Source organism: Lethenteron reissneri, chromosome 43, assembly GCF_015708825.2.
Source record: "Lethenteron reissneri isolate LAM-NWPU_2019-01 chromosome 43, ASM1570882v1, whole genome shotgun sequence".
NCBI classification, from domain to species: domain Eukaryota; kingdom Metazoa; phylum Chordata; class Hyperoartia; order Petromyzontiformes; family Petromyzontidae; genus Lethenteron; species Lethenteron reissneri.
Genome location: NC_083821.1, coordinates 9,714,525 through 9,735,429, shown reverse-complemented (window position 1 = coordinate 9,735,429; position 20,905 = coordinate 9,714,525). Strand labels below are relative to the sequence as shown.

General features: G+C 43.7%; 1 protein-coding gene across 2 annotated transcripts in view; it reads left to right on the top strand.

Annotated features, from left to right (window-relative positions):
• Positions 1-20,905, top strand: part of LOC133353404 (CUB and sushi domain-containing protein 3-like) — a 634,534-nt gene that overhangs the window by 588,338 nt on the left and 25,291 nt on the right. For both annotated transcript variants that reach the window (XM_061569655.1, XM_061569654.1), the window contains exons 60-64: positions 2,327-2,500; positions 5,622-5,795; positions 7,335-7,408; positions 8,186-8,297; positions 19,940-20,119. In XM_061569655.1, coding sequence (XP_061425639.1) covers positions 2,327-2,500; positions 5,622-5,795; positions 7,335-7,408; positions 8,186-8,297; positions 19,940-20,119 — 714 coding nt within the window. The remainder of the gene's footprint in view (positions 1-2,326; positions 2,501-5,621; positions 5,796-7,334; positions 7,409-8,185; positions 8,298-19,939; positions 20,120-20,905) is intronic.

Sequence of the window (20,905 nt, the reverse complement as noted above, 5' to 3'; positions counted from 1 at the left end):
CACTGAGATGTCAATCTGAATGTGAATCTGCTCTATTAACACCGATAGTTATTTTGTTTTCGTATCGGGAGTAAACGTAGCGTGGTGGTGGGTTGGGAGAACTGGAGTTTGGAAAACCCTGATATACAATATACGTTTTATTGTATTTATTCTTATTTCTCTTCATTTTTGCCATGGTAAGGGTTTGTTTATCTGACATTGGGTCCATATGGGAAGTCAAAACTCAAGTCAAAACTGGGGCAGTGACATAGTCGAGCTGTAATATGTTCGCCGCTTGTTACAGAGATCCGCAGGCTGCCCTATATGTATGTATGTTGAACTTCTTTCGCACCGTACTTAGGCAACCGTGCTAATCGGAGGTGCAGGAGAAGGACAACAAACTAAACACACATATCAGTTTTAAAGAAATGAGTTTTCAATCTCGATTTAAAAGTGCACAACTCCAGTGGCTTCCTAACATCGGTAGGAGGAGAGTTCCAGACCGCAGAAGCGCATCTGAAAGCACACTAAGCAGTGGCCGCCTTTGTCCGATGGCTCGCCAACAGCAGCCGCTGCGAGAATGTCCAGAGGTCACGGGATGGTTTATGCTCCTTGGCGAGACAAGCAAGGTATTGCTTTAAAGCTTTCGTGACTGCAGGGATTCATATTCTTGGATCTTTCAGTAAAGTCACGTAAAAGGGAAATAATGAAATAATGAAAATAAAACAATAACTTTTTTTCACATTTTCTTGCTGTGGTTTTCACACCTGATGATGATTGCTTGTGTTGCAATCGAAACGTCGTGAGAATTTTATTGCTTTATTTTTATTATTTTATTATTTCCCTTCTACGTGACTTTACCGAAAGAACCAAGAATACAAGGTATTGCTGTTAATTAATTTTGTATCAAGTACTTTGAGCACGACCCGTAACGTAGCGAGACCTGGTTCATATCGCAGGTATATCAACACTGCAGGTGTATCAACACCACAGGTGTATTCACAATCAAATGCACGTAGCCTGCTTGACAGCAGATGTTAAAGATCCCGTGATGTCATTCTAAGTAAAGTCGACCATTGTGTGCCAGCATCACGGTCCAAATTTGCCAGATATAATAAAAAAAAGGTCACACACAAATTTACTGAATTGGGAAAACACGTATTACTCGTCGCGCTGCTTAAATGCAAATTAAAATAGCAGGCAGCGTAATAAATTGCACATTCCTATGGCAAGGGCTAGTTTATGATTGAAGATTAAACAGTGGTGCTGTTATCGCTGGCCCCTGGCCTGGAATTGAAATTCTTCTCTTGTAGTTGGAAGCAGAGGAGAGGGCAGTTGCGCACTGGTTACGTGCACTGTGCTCTGAATCCAGAGACCAGAGTTTCATTCCCGGTGATGACTGACATCAGCGGTGAGTGGTATCTGAACCGGTCCTGGGTCCTCCCCCATTACCACATCGAGCAGCATGGTAGTGGTATGGTAAAAAGATCATCCGTTGGGTTGACCAGAGTCTGAGAAGCATTGTCTTTATTATTTATGTTAATTTGAGCTATGCAAGGGCAATTTTATTAAACACTGTTGAACAGGTTTCCACCAGTTGCTTATGAGGAGAGCACTCTCCATTTAGTCTATATCAAATAATAAATACGGATGAAGAATGCAAGGGTTTAGTTTTATCAATAAAATGAAATACCATATCATCTATCGAGCCATAGGTTGTGCAGATAAATAGTTTGTAGAGTGGTCCTGCTTTCTTCCTCAAGAAAAACCCTGGACCAGTTTACTTAAACCAGTCTGATCTGCTGCATGTGTCTGTACAGGTTATGCCACTTTGTTGTGCAGTGTTACGTGTTATGGGTCGGTCAAGTGCAAACATTGTCGGATTTAGTGCCATGTTAATTTGTAAATACATGCATGAGCATTCATTGAGATGTATACATTACATTGCTTATGGTGAAATCATTAATAACGATTTAATATTTAAAATTGTGACTGCTAATGTTGATGATGGCGACGACAATGATGATGCAACTCTTGATGCTGCTGCTTCCGATGATGATGAGGATGATAACAATGACGATGGCGATGATGATTCTACTATTGCTGCCAATGATGACGAGAGTGGCGTTAATAATGGCGATGTTGCTGCTGCCACTTCCTCCACTGCCGCCACTGCAAACACGTCTGAGCGGCGTTACAAAAACTCAGGCGCCTAAGCAAAACCCCATGTTCAATCCGTGTCCAAAATTCAAAGCTCTTAAAGTAACGTTGCCAAGTGGATATGTTTTATGCATGCTGCCCGCCGTGTGCGCAATGACACCGCGACTCTGCGGCTCCCTGCCTCCAGTCATCACCTGCGGGCAGCCTCCGGCGGTGCTCAACGGGCGGGTCGAGGGCACGGTGTTCGACTGGGGGGCGTCCGTGGCCTACGGCTGTGCCCCCGGCTACCAGCTCTCGCACAACGCGCTGCTCTCCTGCGACGGAAGGGGGACGTGGGTCGGCGACCTCCCGCAGTGCCTGCGTGAGTCCCTGCCTGCCGGACGTGTGCGCACAACACGGTTTGCTTTTTGCCCTCCTCGCTCGCCAGGCTTACCCACACGCACAAAGATATGGAAAGACGAAGAACCCCCCCCCTATAGCCTATAGTGGACTGCTGGGGCAAGTGCTTTTAGTGAGTAGCGCTGACTAAGGCCGGCACGGCACACACCCACCCACCTTTGTCGACGTTTTAACAACGAACCAGGTACTCATTGAGGCTGTGTTGACCTTGGAGAGGCCCAGGACCTGTTCAGATAATCGTCACTGATGTTGGTCGTAAATCTCACTCGAGCCAATGGGTCATAGCGCAGGAGTAGTGGAGTTTATTTGTGAATGTTGCATTGGATTGTTATTTGTTCCATGGTCTGTTTTGGATGGCCGCAGAACGGACCATTGAACACACAACGACTCAACTACTGACTTTAAATGGGAGACTTCACCGGTAGCACAATAAAACCCCCGGTGTACCCTAAACCGAGCAATGACTGAGACGGCAAAGACCGGTAACTACATTGATTTATTGGAAGATGAGAAATGAACACAAATGCGAATGTAGAGCGGTCACACTGCCCGATGCAGTGGCTGTTGTCAGCATCCTGCACATCCGAGACGGTATTTGAAGTAAGTTACAGCACCATCTCTTGGCTGCAGATTTTCAGTGACAAGCGATGATGATGATGATGATAACGATGATCCAATGAGCTACGTTTGAGCCCCAGCAATGGCAAACATCAGTGGTGAGCGACATCCTAGGCTGGTCCAAGCTCTCCTTCATCGAGCCACACTGGCCTGTGTGGTGAAGTGTGGTAAAACAAATAAGAACAATTCCAGGGCGAACATGGCATATGGAGGCCTTCATCCAGCAGTAGATTTGAGATAAGGCTGTACATTTATTAATTGGTATTATTTTACATACATTGAGAGGTTTAAACGGTTTGAGATCGTGGTCATTCATAGTGATACCAAAAGAATGACTGGGGGAAAATTAAATACATTGCTTTAATATTGGAGTAAGTTAACCAATGAACCACTTTTAGGAGAAAATTTCATGGAAAAAAGTACTTCTAGATATGTTTAAAATAATGTAATTGCATATTAGTCTCTTTTGTGTTAAATCAATTTACAAATATTAGATTATACCCACACCATGATCTAACCCACAAAAAACGAATTACCAATTATAATTTTGGTTATGAAAGCCTACGTATAAAATTAATTGAATCTCGCTTTTATTAAGGAATTTTGAAGCATTTGGAATTAACCAAATCATTAATATGCTCATTAATTACATTTTGCCTCATATTGCAATGGAAACAGCCCATTTATTATTTTGAGTTTTGTAAAATATGGCAATGAGTGGACTACAAGAGTTTGATTCTCGGCCTACACCTAACATCAGCAGCCTGCGAGATCTTAACCAGTCCCGGGTGGCCCTCTGCCAATAGACACTGACCCACATGGAAAAGTATGGTTAAACTCCCATGCCTGGCATGACATGATGAGGCCTTCATCCAGCGATGTATTTACGAAGCTATGATCTATTTTAAATGAATACAATTTAACCTGTAAATGCTTTGACTTATTGTTCATTATTAACATACAGTTTCTGTGTATGTTGATCTTCTTCAGCACTGTATGTAGCCAACCGTGCTAATCGTAGGTGCATATTCATCGGCGTTACAACTCTCACCAAAGTAATCGCAATTGCCGTGCATTTTCTGTTCAGCTCAGTGGGTAACTTCATGTTTTTACATTTATATACATTTATTTTTAGTTTGCACACCATACTTTGTTTGAACAAATCAGTCAAACTTAGGGAAAAAAAGAACTGGTATATACATAGCAGAATTTAATTTCATTTCATAAGTTCCCATCAATAAATAAATCAATTAATCAATTTGCCTTTTAATCAGATAAAAGCCCTTCAGCAGAGAACATTCTTTGTATGCGTACCATTTATCATTCACTTCTCGATGAATACTTTATGCCACATTCAAGAGCTGCAGTCAATTATTTTTAATTTAATGGATGGATAAATCATTGGCCAAAGTCAGAAACTCTCTTCAGCCGAGGTGGCGATTCAGCAACTAAAAAAATGTGTTTAGCCCCGAAACAAATTATATATGTACACACACATACACATTGAAATCTACAGAGCAATCATCGTACCCTTCTGAAAAGGGTCAGCTGACTCGGTGTGAGGCTTTCCTTGGTAAGCAAACATAATAAATGGAGTAAAATATATGTGGGTACATATTATTTGACTGTATTAAACAATGCCACAATCCTGGCTGTTTTGAGCTGGTGGTTATCACCAGTGTCTGCCACTATCACCAGTGTCTGCCACTGGTGATAACACTGAATCGCATCAGAACATCAACAGGCCGATGTGCACATTTCCATCAAAGTATGAAAATTAAAGACACAGACCACTTTTGCAACGATGGCCATGCAACTCAGTGTATGGGCTAGAAAGCAAACCACTGTGGTCTGCACTCTTTCAAACTTTCTCCTGAAGCTCTCTTGTGGCTTGCAGTCATTCTGAACATATTACCATGTCTAGCTCTGGAACATATTGCCATCATCTCTAGCTCCTCAATATATTGCCATTTGCAAGAATACAATACATGAATTTAAACAAGCCATCACATGCATAAAATACCATAGATTCCCATTGGGTTGTGTTTTGACAGCAGGGGTGGCACAGTGGTGAGATGTTAACTTCCTCTCCTCGTATGCAGGAGGTCGCGGGTTCGATCCTGACCCTGACCCTGACGCCTGTATATTTTGTGTTTGCGTGTTCTCCCTGTGGTTGCGTGGATTTTTCTTTGGGTCCTCCTGTTCTTCCCTCCACATTTAGAAACATGCGTTCACAGTATTTGGCTACTATACATTTCCACATCATAGGCCACTTCGTTCAGATATAATTTGTGGCCAGGGTCGCTTCTGAAAAAAGAGCTACATAGCTCAAGTGGGCCTTACCTGGTTAAATAAAAAAAATAGTTTTTAATCGTTTTAGTTTCGACAGTTCAAAGCTTCGCCTATTGGGCGCAATCGAGCTGCCCATGAGCTCCCAAACCCCGCGGTCGTGTGTTCCCTTGCAGCCATGTTCTGTGGTGACCCGGGCATTCCTGCGAACGGGCAGAGGGTGGGCAAAAGCTTCACCTTCCAGTCAGAAGTGACGTTCAGCTGCAACCCTCCCTACGTCCTCGTGGGCACCGTGACACAGGTCTGCAACGCCAGTGGGAGATGGAGCGACTCCCAGCCACGGTGCATCGGTAAATATTAATTCTCCTTTTGCCTTATTATCATATCTTGTCCTTCCCCCGCACCTCCGATCAGCATCGTTGACTACGTACGGTGTGAAAGTAGTTCAACCAGAGGTGGGACAAAGTCATTGTTATGCAAGTCCAAGTCGAGTCTGAAGTCATCAAATTCATGACTCGAGTCTGACTCGAGTCCAAGTCACATGACTCGAGTCCACACCTCAGAGGTGGGACAAAGTCATTGTTATGCAAGTCCAAGTCGAGTCTGAAGTCATCAAATTCATGACTCGAGTCTGACTCGAGTCCAAGTCACATGACTCGAGTCCACACCTCTGAGTTCAACATACATATCATGTCAACATATTTTTCGAAGTGAATAATAACTTCCTTCGCACAGCATGTAGCCAACCATGCTAATCGGAGGTGCGGGGGGGAAGGACAACAAACTAAACACAAAAAGAAGTTTGGAAGAAATGAGTTGTCAATTTCCATTTAAAAGTGCATACCTCCAGTAGATTGCTAATATTGGAAAGACGGCCGAAAAAGCACATCTGAAAGCGCGCGATTCAGTGACCCTCTATGTTCAATGGTGAGCCAAAAGCAGCTGCTGTGATGATGACCCGAGTTCACGTGATGATTTTTGCTCCTTGACGAGAACAGCAAGGTATTGTGGTAAAACTCTGGCGAGCACTTTGTGTGCAATCAGCAAAACCTTAGAAAGAGCACAACACTTAAGTAGAGAATGCATGGCTACAGTGAGCGCGTAGGGCGGTGTTCATCTCTGTTGATGTCCTTGAGCCAGTCAGAGGTGGACGTTTCACACCCCTGTGATGAAGGTGAGTTTTTTTTTCTCCATGGGACAACCATTAGTAACATCCAACAAAGTCGTATTCATTTTACAGACACCAAAAGAATGATGGGTTCAAGAAGACTGTCCTAGTAATAGGTAATAGCAATTGCATGTCCCCATTCCATCATCCCTTCGAGGTCAATAAAATAAGTAACATTTTGTCGAAGTTGACCACGATAGTTAACTTCTAGGCTAGTGTGATGAATTCCAAGGATTGTCAGATTCTCACTTATAATGTTGCTCGGCAGAGATAAGGCAAACATTATGCATTCACGTTATCTCTGCTGGAAAGTCAAGAGAAAACGATTTATCATATTTTGCTACTGGCAAAGGAGGTTCCAATGGTGTAAATGCTTACCCCGAGCTCTCATACTCTGATGGTGCATTGTCTTTGAGTTGTGTGCCTTTTGGCGTCATCTGGTCCAACACCATGTGAGACTAGGCTCTAAGGAAAGCTGTCTCGGGTATGGACCAATCAATTTTAAGGACAGTGTTTTTTTGTTTGCATGTATTGTGGTCAATGCAAACATGACTCCTTGTAAAAAAGGTGTCAGTTTTGTTGCCAGATGAAAGGGTAAAAAAACAATTATCAAAACGATTCCTCTTTGCCTATCTAACGAATGGTGTTCGCTCATTTGTAATAAGCTAAAAACATGTTTTTATTTGTGTTGTTGCATTTTTGTCATGTTTTGCTTCTGCAGATCCAACTCATACTACTTGTACAGACCCAGGAACACCAGTGAATGGAGAACAAAATTACACAATGGGATACCAGGTAAGTGCAGCGGTGGTTTATATAATCATCTGTACCAAAAGCCGTGCAGTGCAAATGTACGTACATTGATGGATATTTTGAATAGTGTGTATGTGTATACAATGGAAACTGAGAAACGATTTGTTGGATAGCAGAAGCAACTTAGAGGTTTGGCTGGGAAACATTGTAGGCACGACCAGATCGATGAGGCTGAGGAGGTGGATAAGGCACGTGTGCAGGATGGAGGGAGGTGGGGCAGTCACCGACACAGCATTGGGGGTGCCACTTGGGGGTCACCATCAGAGGAGTTGTTGACCTCATTTACGCCGATGCATGTGGTCACACTGGTGCAGTGGTCAGTGCTTTGTACTGTGAACCAGGTGATTCGAGTTTGAATCCCAGCCACAGTCATCATCATTGGCGAGCGATAGGTGCAGTAAACCGGTTGTGGCCCTCTGCCCCTTCAACAAGTTAAACTAGCCAGCGTGGTGATGAAGTTAGGTCAAACAACTGACACGGCATGGGGGGGGGGGGGGGGGGGCTTGCATTCAGCAGCAGCTTGACATTAAAGAGGTGAACATTTTATAACAGCGCATAATTATCTTGACTTCACTTTCCAGTGCAAACAGCGAGTTGTGTGACTGGCTTCCATTACAAAAAAACGAATACCCTGTACATTTTTAACGGGACAACCGTATAGGGGAAATGGTCCCTTGATGATGAGGTTACCCCAATGGAGGGTAATCACTCTGCGCTATGCTGCCTGTGCACTGATGTGCGTGCGTGCGTCCAAAACAGGTCGGCAGCCTGCTGCAGTTCAGCTGCAGAAAGGGATTCCATATCCAGGGCTCCACCACACGCAGCTGTCAAGAGGACCTGACGTGGAGTGGCGTGCAGCCCGTGTGCATTTGTGAGTAGAGTAAAACGCCCACATGCATGTGTATTTTATGCACACATGTATGTATGTGTGTGCCAGGTTACTTGTGGTATGCCGTGCTGTACTGTAGTGACGTCTGTCAGTCTAAGGGGACGTGCCCCCCCCCCACGCCCCTACCACACCTCCCCCATTACCCTCCCCTATCCTCCTCGACACCATTCCTCACCACGCATTTAATGCGCTTTGTATGTATGTAGAACTTCTTTCTTACCATACGCAGCCAACAAATTATGCACAATGTAACATGTGGCACATTTTATTACGTGCATGATCCAAAACATTACAAAGGATAGAGTGTGAAAAATATGCTATATAATTTACTATTGTTTGGCATTAAATATACTTTTTTTCATTAATAAGTCACATTTAATCCAAAGATCGCAATTCACCATCAATGGAAATCAGGAAATAGAACAGAACCAAACGGCCATAACTCGGGGGTGAAGGCCTATGTAAAGAGGTGAGTTGTCAAGACAGATGTTAATAACTCTAGTGACTCTGCCTGATTAACAAAGGAAAAGCATTCCATAGTTTGGGAGCTATGTTGGCAAAAGCCCGATCACCCCAAGAGCAGACCATTAATAGCCTTGCAGTTCAGCAGCAGGATCTTATAGCCCACTTGAAACTTGATTGGTAGCGAGGGCAGCGACTAGAGAACAAGTGTGAGATGTGCTCGTAGAACTGCGCAAGCAATCTTTAACAGCTGCATTCTGAACAAGCTGACCTGGCTCCAGCGTAGTGGAAAATCTGTCAATCTGGAGTCCATCTGGCAGGGTTTTTTTTTTACTGTGCAGCCTGAAATGCAGTCACGTTGTACTACTATTTTATCGTTGGCTTTGGCTGTTGTGAGAATTAATGGTTGGAGGAGGGGGGGGGGGGCAAATAAAATCATGCAAGCATCAAAATGGGCCTTTATTTGCAGTGAAAAAGCCCCAGCTTTGTTGGCATAGAGCAATTGACGCCGGGAAGCGAAGGTTGTGATTTCAAAAAATCTCAGTCAGGGGTCAACTCGTACTCGGTGAGTTTGCACTCTTTTGAAAGTCTGACAGGCCGTTGTTGGCCACAACCATATAAATTGAGTTGTCGCCGCTCAAGGCCACTCATGAGTGGACATTCTTTGTTGAGCGTAGTTTTCATGCGAGTGAAGCAATGATGTATTTGTACAAGACAAACAAAAATCCCTCTTCTCTCTATAAGAAGTTTTACTTTGAACATTCTGAATTCATAGGTATTAATGATGACATTCCTAAGGAATACATGAATACGTAAAATAATTTATGATTAATAAAAAACACGATTTTTACGGGTTTAATTATGGCAAAGATGTATTACGGAGAATGATCACTCACCTTTTTCACCCTCATCGTCCACAAGTACCGCCAACACAATTACATGGAAGGGGGGAAATTTCCATATCACACACACCCACCCACCAAGAGAAATCCATTGAAAATACTATAATAACGTATCTAATTAGTACTCGTATTAAATAATGTGCAGGCAAACGCCTTTCTCCTCCTTCTTCCCGTGACTGCATGACGCCCGGATCGCATTTGCCTTAATGGGGTGACGGAGGGAAAATAACTTGCATCAGCTGCCGCCGCTGCCGTTACCGCCGGTCCACTGTGAGGTTGCAGAAAAAAGGCGTGAAAGCAATTAAAATGCTAATAAGCACGAGCAAATGATGATATGTACATTTTATATTTATTACAGAGGGGGGGGGCGAAGTTTTGTTGTAGAATGGCTTCATTAAGCTGCGTACGTGGTTTAAAATGACGCAGGGTTCAGGGGGGTATGTCGATGCGCCCATTGGAGTGGCCATCGCGACGAAAAGACGGAAATCTGGGGTTTAAGGGGCAGGGTTGCTGGATTGTCCACAAATGGAAATGGGCAACGTTTGCATGGCACACTCAACTACATGGCAAGGAGGTGCCGGTGAGAGGAAGTATAGCAAGTTGCCTCATTATTTATTGTTGTTCTTGGTTTCGCTTGTTTGTTCGGGAAAGCGCCGCTGAGTTTCAAGGCCTGTTTGCAGGAGGGTCCTGCCAAGGTTTTGCAGCACAGGGGCTGATGTTACAGCTGCTGTGTGCCATCCAAATTGAGTAATTTGCAGGTAATCTTTCAGCATCGGGATGTGTTTTTTTGGCCCATACCAGTGTAAAGTAGGAGCCGACACCAGATTGCAGGGGTCTCGTCCTTTATTCCTTTCCTTCCATCCACACCTGTCCCCCAGCCGTCCCAATATCGTTCCCGCCAAAGGCCCCTTCTTCCCGCCCGTTCTCTCCTTATATCTCCTCGATCACCCCTCCCACTAACCCATCTATTGGTGGGAATCCTTCCCCTGACACCCCTACATCAGTTTAGAGTGAATGTTTCTTTTAAGCGATGGAAGGAAACCAGAGGATCTGGAGGAAACCGATGCAGAACATGGGAAGAACATGCACCATCGATACAGAAAGGTGCCTGAATTGGGAATTAAACGTAGTATCTTCTTGCTGTGAGGCACAAGTGTTAAGAGTGTGTCACCCTGCTGTACAAATATATAAGTACATTCATCTAGACATTAAACTATCCCATGTCATTGTTTCCCATCGTATCCAAAGATGCTTCTCCAGGTCTACTGTGTTGGTAGGCCTGGGTGGTGGAAACGACACATTCCTAGAGCATCAGGGATAAATATCTCCAAAGGATGACCATTGTTGACCTGCAAATTGTTAGTGATCTTCTCTTAGCCAGTGGGATGATGGATAAAGTCAATGCCCAACTGGGATTTGTACTCATCACCTTCCAATTGTAAGTCACGCGCGATGCTTCAGCAATTTGCAGCCAGATTACATCACTATAATTAGTTACATGTTATTAGTAATTTATACGGCCAGGTTTCTCAGTGGTAGAGTGAGCGGCTCGCAATCACTAAGTTCAAATTCTGTTTGGGGGTTGACTCAGCCCATCATCTCTCTGGAGTCGACAAAATAGGTATCACTTTGTCAAGAAGTCAACGTTGGTCGCCCTATGGACAGATTTGCCCCCGCCATATGAACTTGAAATTTGCTCACTGGCTCAGGATGTACACAGAAGTTGAGTACCACCTCAATGCATGTTTGAGCAGGAAATCACGTTTACTGTGATTGGTAATTTGGAAATTGTCAAAATGAGGTAGGGTGTGTTTTGAGAGCTCCACAATAAAAAAATATATATATTTTTCCATTAATAAGTAATTTCTCCTTCATCAGACCTTGACGATTCATGCCACTCAACACAAATACCCAAGGTTCCCTGTACAAATAACCTAATTAACTCTCTCCACTTTTATCTTATCAATGCCTTTCCCACAGGAGCAGGATGATGTTTTCTGGTCACCTGCTCATAATTCAGATTCACGAATTGAGCTACACTTTGTTTTTAAACATTCCTGCCCCACCATAATTCAGATTTGTACATTTTGTAGATTGTGACGTATTTGAGAAAAGGTTCACTATTTAATGCTTGCCTGCTGTGTAATGGTTTGGCATGCCGCTTCGATCTCCTGGTACAGCGGTTAACCACATTTGGCAAGTGTCTCAAATCCCCCACATTGACCAGTGTGGTGAAGTATGGTCAAAAATCTTCATCACCAACAAAACGTGGGCAGGTGTTTATTCAGCAGTGGATTGACAAATGGCTGTAAATTATTATTTTTAATTTAAAACTCTTGCAAACTCCTCTAAATGTAACCCTTCCTCACATTGCTTAATATGACGTCTGCCAATTTCAGTCCCTGAAGCTCTCCGCATGTGCAGCAAACGTAAGATACGGTGCCAAGCAATGCGCGATACATGTGTATGTTGTTTGTATGTTCAACTTATTTCGCACCGTATGTAGCCAACCATGCTAATCGGAGGTGTGGGGGAAGCACAACATTACTGAATACAAAAAGCAATTCTAACGAAATTAGTTTTCAATCTAAATTTTAAAGCGCATAGCTCCAGTAGCTTCCTGAAATTGGAAGGAAGAGCATCCCAGACAGTCACAGAAGTGCATCTGAAATTGTGTTATGCAGCGACCGTCTTTATTCGATGGCCAGCGAGAAGCCGCAGCGAGGATGACCGGAGTTCGCGTGATGGTTTATGCTCCTTGTAAATGGGTTCACCACAGTGAGTCGTCTGGCAGGTCGCACGTAGTAAAATGTGAACACTCCAACCTCTTCCACTGTGGAGAGACAAAATGAACCCTCAGGGGGGTTTTCAAAGCCCACTCCAGTGGGGGGGGGGGGGGGGGGCCCTTCTGTCACCAGCAAGAAATTGCAGGGATGGATGCACCGTTACCTTTACCACAATATAATCGACCTCTAAAGTTGTTGGTAATTACCATGATATCGACTCGGAGTTTGAGAATGTTTTAAATTGTCAGGTGATGAGTCCAAATCTCGCCCGGTGGATCAACTCAGCTCATCGTCTGGCTGGGAGGATGCAATTAGAGGGCACCGCGGTGGTGAAACGTCAACTACCTCGCCTGGTATACAGGAGGTCATGGGTTATATCTTGACCCTGCTACCTGTATATTTGGAGTCTGCATGTCTCTCTCCCCGTGGTGTAGTGGCTCTTTCTCCAGGTCCTCCAGTTTTTCCCTTTACATTTCGAAATATACATTTAGAGTATTGGCTGCTATACATTTCCACATGATAAGCCACTTTGTTGAGCTATCATTTGTGGCGAGGTTGCTTCTAAAAAAAGAGCTATATAGCTCAGTGGGCTTTACCTTGAAAAAATAGTCGAAAAATAGGAATAATTTTTTTCTCACCATGTAGGAAGTCTTAAGGAAGAGACTGGCTTAGGAATATGGAATTCCCACCACTGGCTGAAAGCCACCGATTGAGATGCGTTCCACTTAGTTGCTCATTTCAATAGGCACGTAGCAATGCACTTGCACTCATGATGCACACGTTGAATTCTGAATATTATCTTGCAACGATATTCTAATGTGACATTGAAGCTAATGAAGCACATACAGCTGTATAAACGTGACAGATAAGAATTAGAAACAATACAAATGCGATGATGGAAATTATACATAAACTAAGTTATTCTTGAAACAATTCACAACCCGGAATTGTGACTATTCATCGAATCCCTGGGATGATGAATCTTTCCGTACCTAGACACACTGCCCGAGATGTGAGTGCTATTTTCCTCATGCTCTTAGGTTTTTTCGGTAAAGTCACGTAGGTAGAAACATTAAAAAGTAAAATAAAATAAAAAATAAAATAAAAATCACGACGTTTCGGAGGCAACACAAGCTTCCGTCTTCATACAGCCGTCGTGGCTGTGACGGTGACACCTGAAGACGGAAGCTTGTGTTGCCTCCGAAACGTCGTGATTTTTATTTTATTTTTATTTTATTTTACTTTTTTATGTTTTTACCTACGTGACTTTACCGAAAAAACCTAAGAATATGAATCATTGCAGTCACGAAAGCTTCAAATCTAGAATTTCCTCATGCTATTTTCCTCATCTGCCTTCGGTCGCTACACTGCAGCAGGAGCGCCACGAGCCCTTAACCCACTGCTGTCAGATGACTCTTGCTCATTATGTCAGCCAATTACTATGACAGGGACAAAGGGTTTGATTTTGGAAGACATGGTTAGTTATAAAAGGAAAGTTGCTCAAAACGTAGATGAAAATCAGTGCAAAGTGCAAAAGGTATTTTGTTCCAAATGGAATACAATCAAATGTGCTTAAAAATTGGATGATACTATCAAACAGTGGATAGAGCCTGCGATGAATTAAGCTACCTTGAATTTTCGATCAATTGGTCTCAACATTGAAAGCTGCCTCTTTCAGTAGAATGGAATTAAATATAAGCAATTTCCCCCCTACAGGTTATTTACAATGTCATGGGTATCCATCCTTTTATTTTTTTTATTATTTCTCACGATAATGCATTACACAGTGAATATGTAATATACATCTTATTGCAAATGGAATTTGACTCGATGTCACTACCAGGATTACCTTGTAAATGAGATTTTACATCCCTGGGATAGTACTGTGATTTATACAGCTCAGCAGAGGCAGAAAACGCACACGAACAGGTGGGACACCGATTGCACCCACGCACGCGCACGTACACAAAGGCATCTTGTTTAGCCTTATAGACTGTTGGGGCAAGTGCTGTTAGCAAGTGCCTCTTAAGGCTGGAACTGAACACATGTACAAAGGATGTGTGCTGAGCATCACATCTGACCAACTTTGCCCTCCAGTGTCGATGCTCTCGCACTGCACCAGATATTAATTTGAGGCTGAGTTCGCCTAGGGAAGAGGTCTCCGTGTAATTCCCCACCGTTGTTATCTGTGGCTGGGAATCAAACTGCATCGTTGGGTTTGTAAAAACAGTGCACGGACTACTGCGGCACTGCTTCCCTATTGCTCCACACACAAAAATACAAACATCTCCCGTATAGCCTGAACAGACTGTTCAGATTGGCCCCCATCTTAGGCACTGATAAGGGGTTGACAAGTACGCAACCTGGCAGACGATTGCTTACTCTTGTCAATTATGTCACGGAGTCTTGCGCATCTACAGCATACCGTATCAGCTGATTTGGCCGGTTTGCCATTGGGAAAAAAATTACTTCTTAAGCTCGATGGGCCTCACCCGATTTAAACTGCCCGACTCAGCGGTGCACTTTGATTCACACCGCTGCCGAGTAAAACCTCCCCACACTGTTCCCATCGTTCACGGTTCCACGATGCCACAATCCATCTCACTCCTGCACATGAACTGATCTCATCGCTCCGTCACACGTATATTTACACATCCACAGAGAGATCCCCCTTATAGCCTTAACAGACAGTTGGGACACGTGCTGTTGGCGAGCACCTATGAAGGCCAGCACCTGAGGGGGTGGGTGGCCAACACCATGCCCAGCCGCCATTGTCTCCTGAGTAGTGATGTTTATGCATCGCACCAGGTACTCATTTGAGGCTGAGTCAACCTTGGGAAGGTCCAGGACCAGTTCAGATAATCGTCACTGGTGTTGGCCGTCAGCAGGAATCAAACTCAGGCCGCCGGTTTTGTAGCGCAGCATGCTAACTACTACAGTACAGCTCCCCACACAACACACACATGCACATACCTGCACCAACACACATTCCCCCATACATGTAAATACGTTCGTGCATTTCGTTATGACGGATAATTTGTCAATACGTATCATCAGCATTTCTTCTAGCGACACGTTCAATCCACTGCTGGATGAAGTTCACCCTAAGCCACCACCTCTCATGATCCTCCTGTGATGTAATAATCTTTCTAACACCCGAACGTGAACTGATTTCATCGCTCCATCTCCAAGGCGGCTGACCCTCAGATGTATTCCATTCCTTGGTTGCCACACCTTGACGATTCTTGACCATTGGTTCATTGTCCCTTCTGGTGACATGTCCCAAAGCCCACTCTTCTTAACAGTCAATATGACCTGCGTGTGTGCTGTAATCCATGTGCAATGACGACTTGACACACTTCTCTTGAGATGGCACTTTATTGAAGACGCGTTCACTTGACACAGATGGAGACTCCACTGCAACAGCCCCAAGTATCTCGCGCATCTCCCTTTTATACCAACTGAGGCCACGCCCCCCTTCCTGAACCTTCTCGCTGACTCTGGACGCTCACTCCACCGGCAGACTCCACCGTCCTCTTCCGTCACCTGACCATCCTCCCTTCTCGATTATTCCCGTAACCACCAGTCCCTTTGCACTCACAACTGATACCCCTGTCATTACCTCCCTTGGCCACCAGTCCACTCACACCGCAGGCTGACTCCCCTGTCATTATCTCCTGTGGCCACCAGTCCACTCACACCACAGGCTGACTCCCCTGTCATTACCTCCCGTGGCCACCAGTCCACTCACACCGCAGGCTGACTCCCCTGTCATTACCTCCCGTGACCACCAGTCCACTCACACCGTAGGTTGACTCTGCTGTCATTACACATGGATAATGTTTTTATGTTTACATATTTTAATATATATGACACGATGTATTCTAAATGCATGCATATATTTCGGATGGCAGGGGTGCTGAAGTGGTAACACTTAGAAGCAACAACAGCATATCTAATATGGATAATAATGCAGTCATTATACGTTGATCCCATATCCACATATCCATGTTTACGACTGAACAAGCTTACTGTGCTATGATTAATTACACATTTTTTAAAAACGTGTGCCTGTGTGGAGGCATCTGCTTCTACAACAATGGGCGAATGTTAATAATTGCGCTTCCATTGTTACTGGAATAACAATTGGAACGGGGATAGTTGGTTGATTGACCTTTGAAGAATAGAATTGTTTATGGGGGGAATGAGTGCATTGAAAAATCCTACTGCCTGGATTTGATCAAGTATTTTGTTTACCTGTTTGTGTCTTGAGTTTTAAGATCATTAACAGAAACGAAATCTACTTTCATGTACGTTAAATTGAACAATCAGACACTTTTGCAAAGTTTATAATTGTTACATGAATTAAAATTGTTATTATATTTTTCTTTTTTCAATCTTACAGTGTTGTGTTTTATATATATTTTTTAAATATACAAGACAGAACCCTGTCCTGTTTTTCTAGACCAAAGGAGCAAGTTCTGCCAATGAGCAGCTCGTAATTTAATAACAATTTAATTACAATTTAATTACGTATCGAGCGGAGCCACACGACATCGCATGACTCTTTTAAGGAAGGTCCTGTTTTGGGTACTTTATTTTAAGATGCTTTCAGCCATTTAAACACATTCCTGCGGAGGGAGCTGGTAGGAACGTTGGGTTGCTCGGTCAATGGCCAGGGTCAACGGCGGCGTGGTGTATTTCGCAAATATGGCCGACTGTGAGTGCGGGCACAAGCCGGCGTGAGTAGGTTAAACGTTGAGTTTTATAAGGGCACCACGAGGTGACCAGCCCCTCCCCACCCAGATCCACCCCTCCCACCCCCACCCACCCAGCCCCTCCCCACCCTCCCCTCTCCACCCAGCCCCACCCCACCCATTTTTGGATGCACGATGGATGGACACAATAATCCCCTGTGGGCTGGTGGAACCAGGTGGTTCCTACAAGTATGATGAGCGTATATCATACATGTGGGAGGAAACCGTTTCACCCAGAGAAAGCCCATGAGTGCGAGAGGGCAACGCTCTATCCCCGTACAAATGGAAACATGTGGTCATTAGTCTACTTGCTGTACTGCCTTCACTTGACGTGCCAGGGTATGGCACATCGACACCAGCGGGAAGGGAGTTTCACAACATGTGTGCGGTGATCCACCAACCCTCCCTGCCTCCACAGAGTGCTTTAATATTAAGGCATATCACAAAACCTGAGATGCTGGTGTGACCGGAAACACACCTGGCTACTTTTGTCGCCTGAGTGCTGACGTTTACACATCATACCAGGTACAGGTGTATGGCTGAGTTGACCGAGAAGAGGCTCAGAAGCAGTGCTGATACCACTGGTCACTGATGTTATGTATGGCCGGGAATCGAACCCAGGGTGTTGTGATTGTCGGTGCAATGTGTAAACCACTAAAATGCTGCTCACACACACACAAAAAAGATCCTACCATATAGCTTTACTGACCATACATGCATGCACTGTTTCAAATAACAACGTGTTAATCTTGTCAAATGTACATGGTACACATGCTTATGGGTGATCGACTGTCATTAGTGGATTACTGGTTGCAATGAATCTTGAATTTCTCTGTGTCTATGTCATATACCATATGCCCCTCTTCCGCATTGTGTGCTTCATATCATAATCATCGTCCAGTTTTATGATTTAAGTGCAAAAAAATCGGTAACATATTTCAGTTTACTGGAGCAAAGCCATTTGCACAGGACTGGTGAACCATAATAGCATCGTTGGCTACGTACGGCGCGAAAGAAGTTCAACATACATGCATAAAAAACAGTGCATTCGAAATACAAGCACAAACAATACATGTAAGGTATCTAATATGAAGTCTCATCAATGTAAAATTACTATGTGAGATATTTGAGTGTGCATAAACTACATCAGTGAAATAGAAAACTAAATTATACTTGTGTGTCTGCCAAATCTGTAAATTATGATAACATCCCATCATAATAGAATAATAGTCTCTATAGTAAAAAAATAATCGTAACAATAGTCTTTTTTGAAACTTATAGTTTTACAGTCTGCTATCTTATTGATTTTTGTTGGCAATAGCCAAGCTAATGGCCCCCATAGTGTGGGTGTCAGCACTCTTTATATATAGATCTCAGAGGCATACACTGCTGCAGTGTGCATTGGTGACCACACCGTGCTGATGAGTCCTAGATCACTGCTGTTGCTGTCAGTCGGTCGCATCGTCTCAAATTCATGTTGACATGGACCACAATGCACTGCTTAAAAATAGGCAAATGGTTATTTTGCATATGCACAGACACTGTGTACTATTTACAGGTTTGCGTGTCTTGTTACACCTGTGTGTGCAGTCAAAGCTCTTTTCACAATCTGTAATCTTTACTCAAAAATTGTCTCTCCCAGGTCACTCACTATTGTTTAAGTGGCAGGTTTTTTTTTTTCATGGCAATGAATATGGACCGTGACACGGCCGAGGGATGGCACGTTTGCCACTTGTCATGGTGGTTCCCGGTTCGAGCCAAGCAGTCACCCTGGATAATACTGCTGGCGTAGTGACCAAAAAAATGCATGCCATGGCGTCATTATAAAGTGGGTAATCCATGTGTGCAGGCATCACGGTCCAAATTTTGCCAAATGGTGAAAATTTGCTGCAAATGAAGCCATAGAAACATCGCCTTACTACTCTGAAATTACTGCAGACTATAAATCGTCTGTGAAATATTGCACCTTTGTGACAGCCTTGCACATTACGAAATGGAGTACCAAATGTGCTTATTTGATTTGAAAGATTATGAATCGTAATCTTTCGTCGACCAATATGATGAATAACACTGGTCAACACACTTTTTATGGCATAAGGTATTCTAACGGTTTTAAGGTAATTTTGGGATGCTGATTCCAAATCTGGCATCAGTTTTTGTCTATCAAATATTGCATTTTCAATAAAAACTGCAGAAGAAAAATATTAAATAAATGTGGATATCTACATAAAATTATATTATAAACACACTATCCTAAAAATACAGCACCATATTTTAATACTAAAGCAGTCACTGACTCGCAACAACTTGCACTCATAAGTGACAGAGTTAATTTCAGGTAAAATCAATGAAAATGGAGTATGCCGATAGCATAAAATGAGATGTGATAGAGCAAATCTGAGATCAGATTTGGAATCAGCACCCTGAAATTAGTCTAAAACAGCTGCAAAAGTCCAGGCCAGAATTTTTTTTTTTTGTTGACCAGTGTAATTCATTTATCGTGGGTTCAATCGTGTTGTTACAACGTCAATGTTTTCAACTATAACACTCGACCACCCGAGATGGCCAATCAAACCAAGATGTCACATGGGGCCGATATGCCAATTGATTAGATTTCTCGGCAAAACCAGACCGTTGTAAGGCGAGCAGAATTTTTTCCACAATTTTTGGCTCGACGTTTTGCTAAAGATTTTACATCCAGCGTTTCCGTGCGACAGACCACAGGTGCGGGCAGCCCGAGACGCCGGCCCACGTGGACGTCCTTGGCCTGGACATCTCGACGTTGGGCTACACGCTCGTGTACACCTGCCAGAAGGACTTCTTCCTCGCCGGGGGGTCGGAGCACCGCACCTGTGGGCCCAACGGCACCTGGACCGGAAAGCCCCCAGTCTGCAATGGTGAGGTGCTTGGATATGTTCACGTGATCGTATTAGGACGCCCGTCACCCTCGCGACTTTTGACTAGCCATCGAGCAAATATGGGTCACTGCATCGCACGCTGTCAGATGCGCTTCTGCAGCCGTCTGGAACGCCCTTCCAATATTAGGAAGTCACTGGAGCTATGCACTTTAAATAATCTAGATTGAAAATGCATTTCTTTAGAACTGATTTTTGTGTATAGTTTGTTGTCCTTCCCCTGCACCTCCGATTAGCACGCTTGGCTATATACGGTGTGAACTATATTCAACATGCATACGTACATGTATAGGCAAAGGTGCAGCCCTGCACTTGCCTGATCTTGCCATTGCCAGTACAAAGGCCTCCAACAGAAGGAGCTGTTGAGAGCCTTATAGAGCACCTATAGGAGGTGTTTTGGTCTACTCTTCTATGCTGATCAGGCATCTTTGATCAGGTGAGAGTAACTGTGTGCTTAACTTTATCACACGCTACCTGCCAGTTTATACATTTATACTGCTTGGTGGATAGAGATCAGGGAGGATTTAGAAAACTTGCATTATTATTTCAACTGTTACGCCGGGAGATTGAACCGGTGATCTCTGGATTACGAGTCGAGCTCGCTAACCATTGCAACAAAGCAGTATATTACAGATGCAAAAATAATTGCCTTTTCACTGATTCTTTGGACAGTGTGGTTCGCACAGAGTGGACAAGCGATTAATTTATAACATTAGAACTATTGATCTGGGCATATTTTCATCCTTAGTTACGCTGCATTAGGATAAT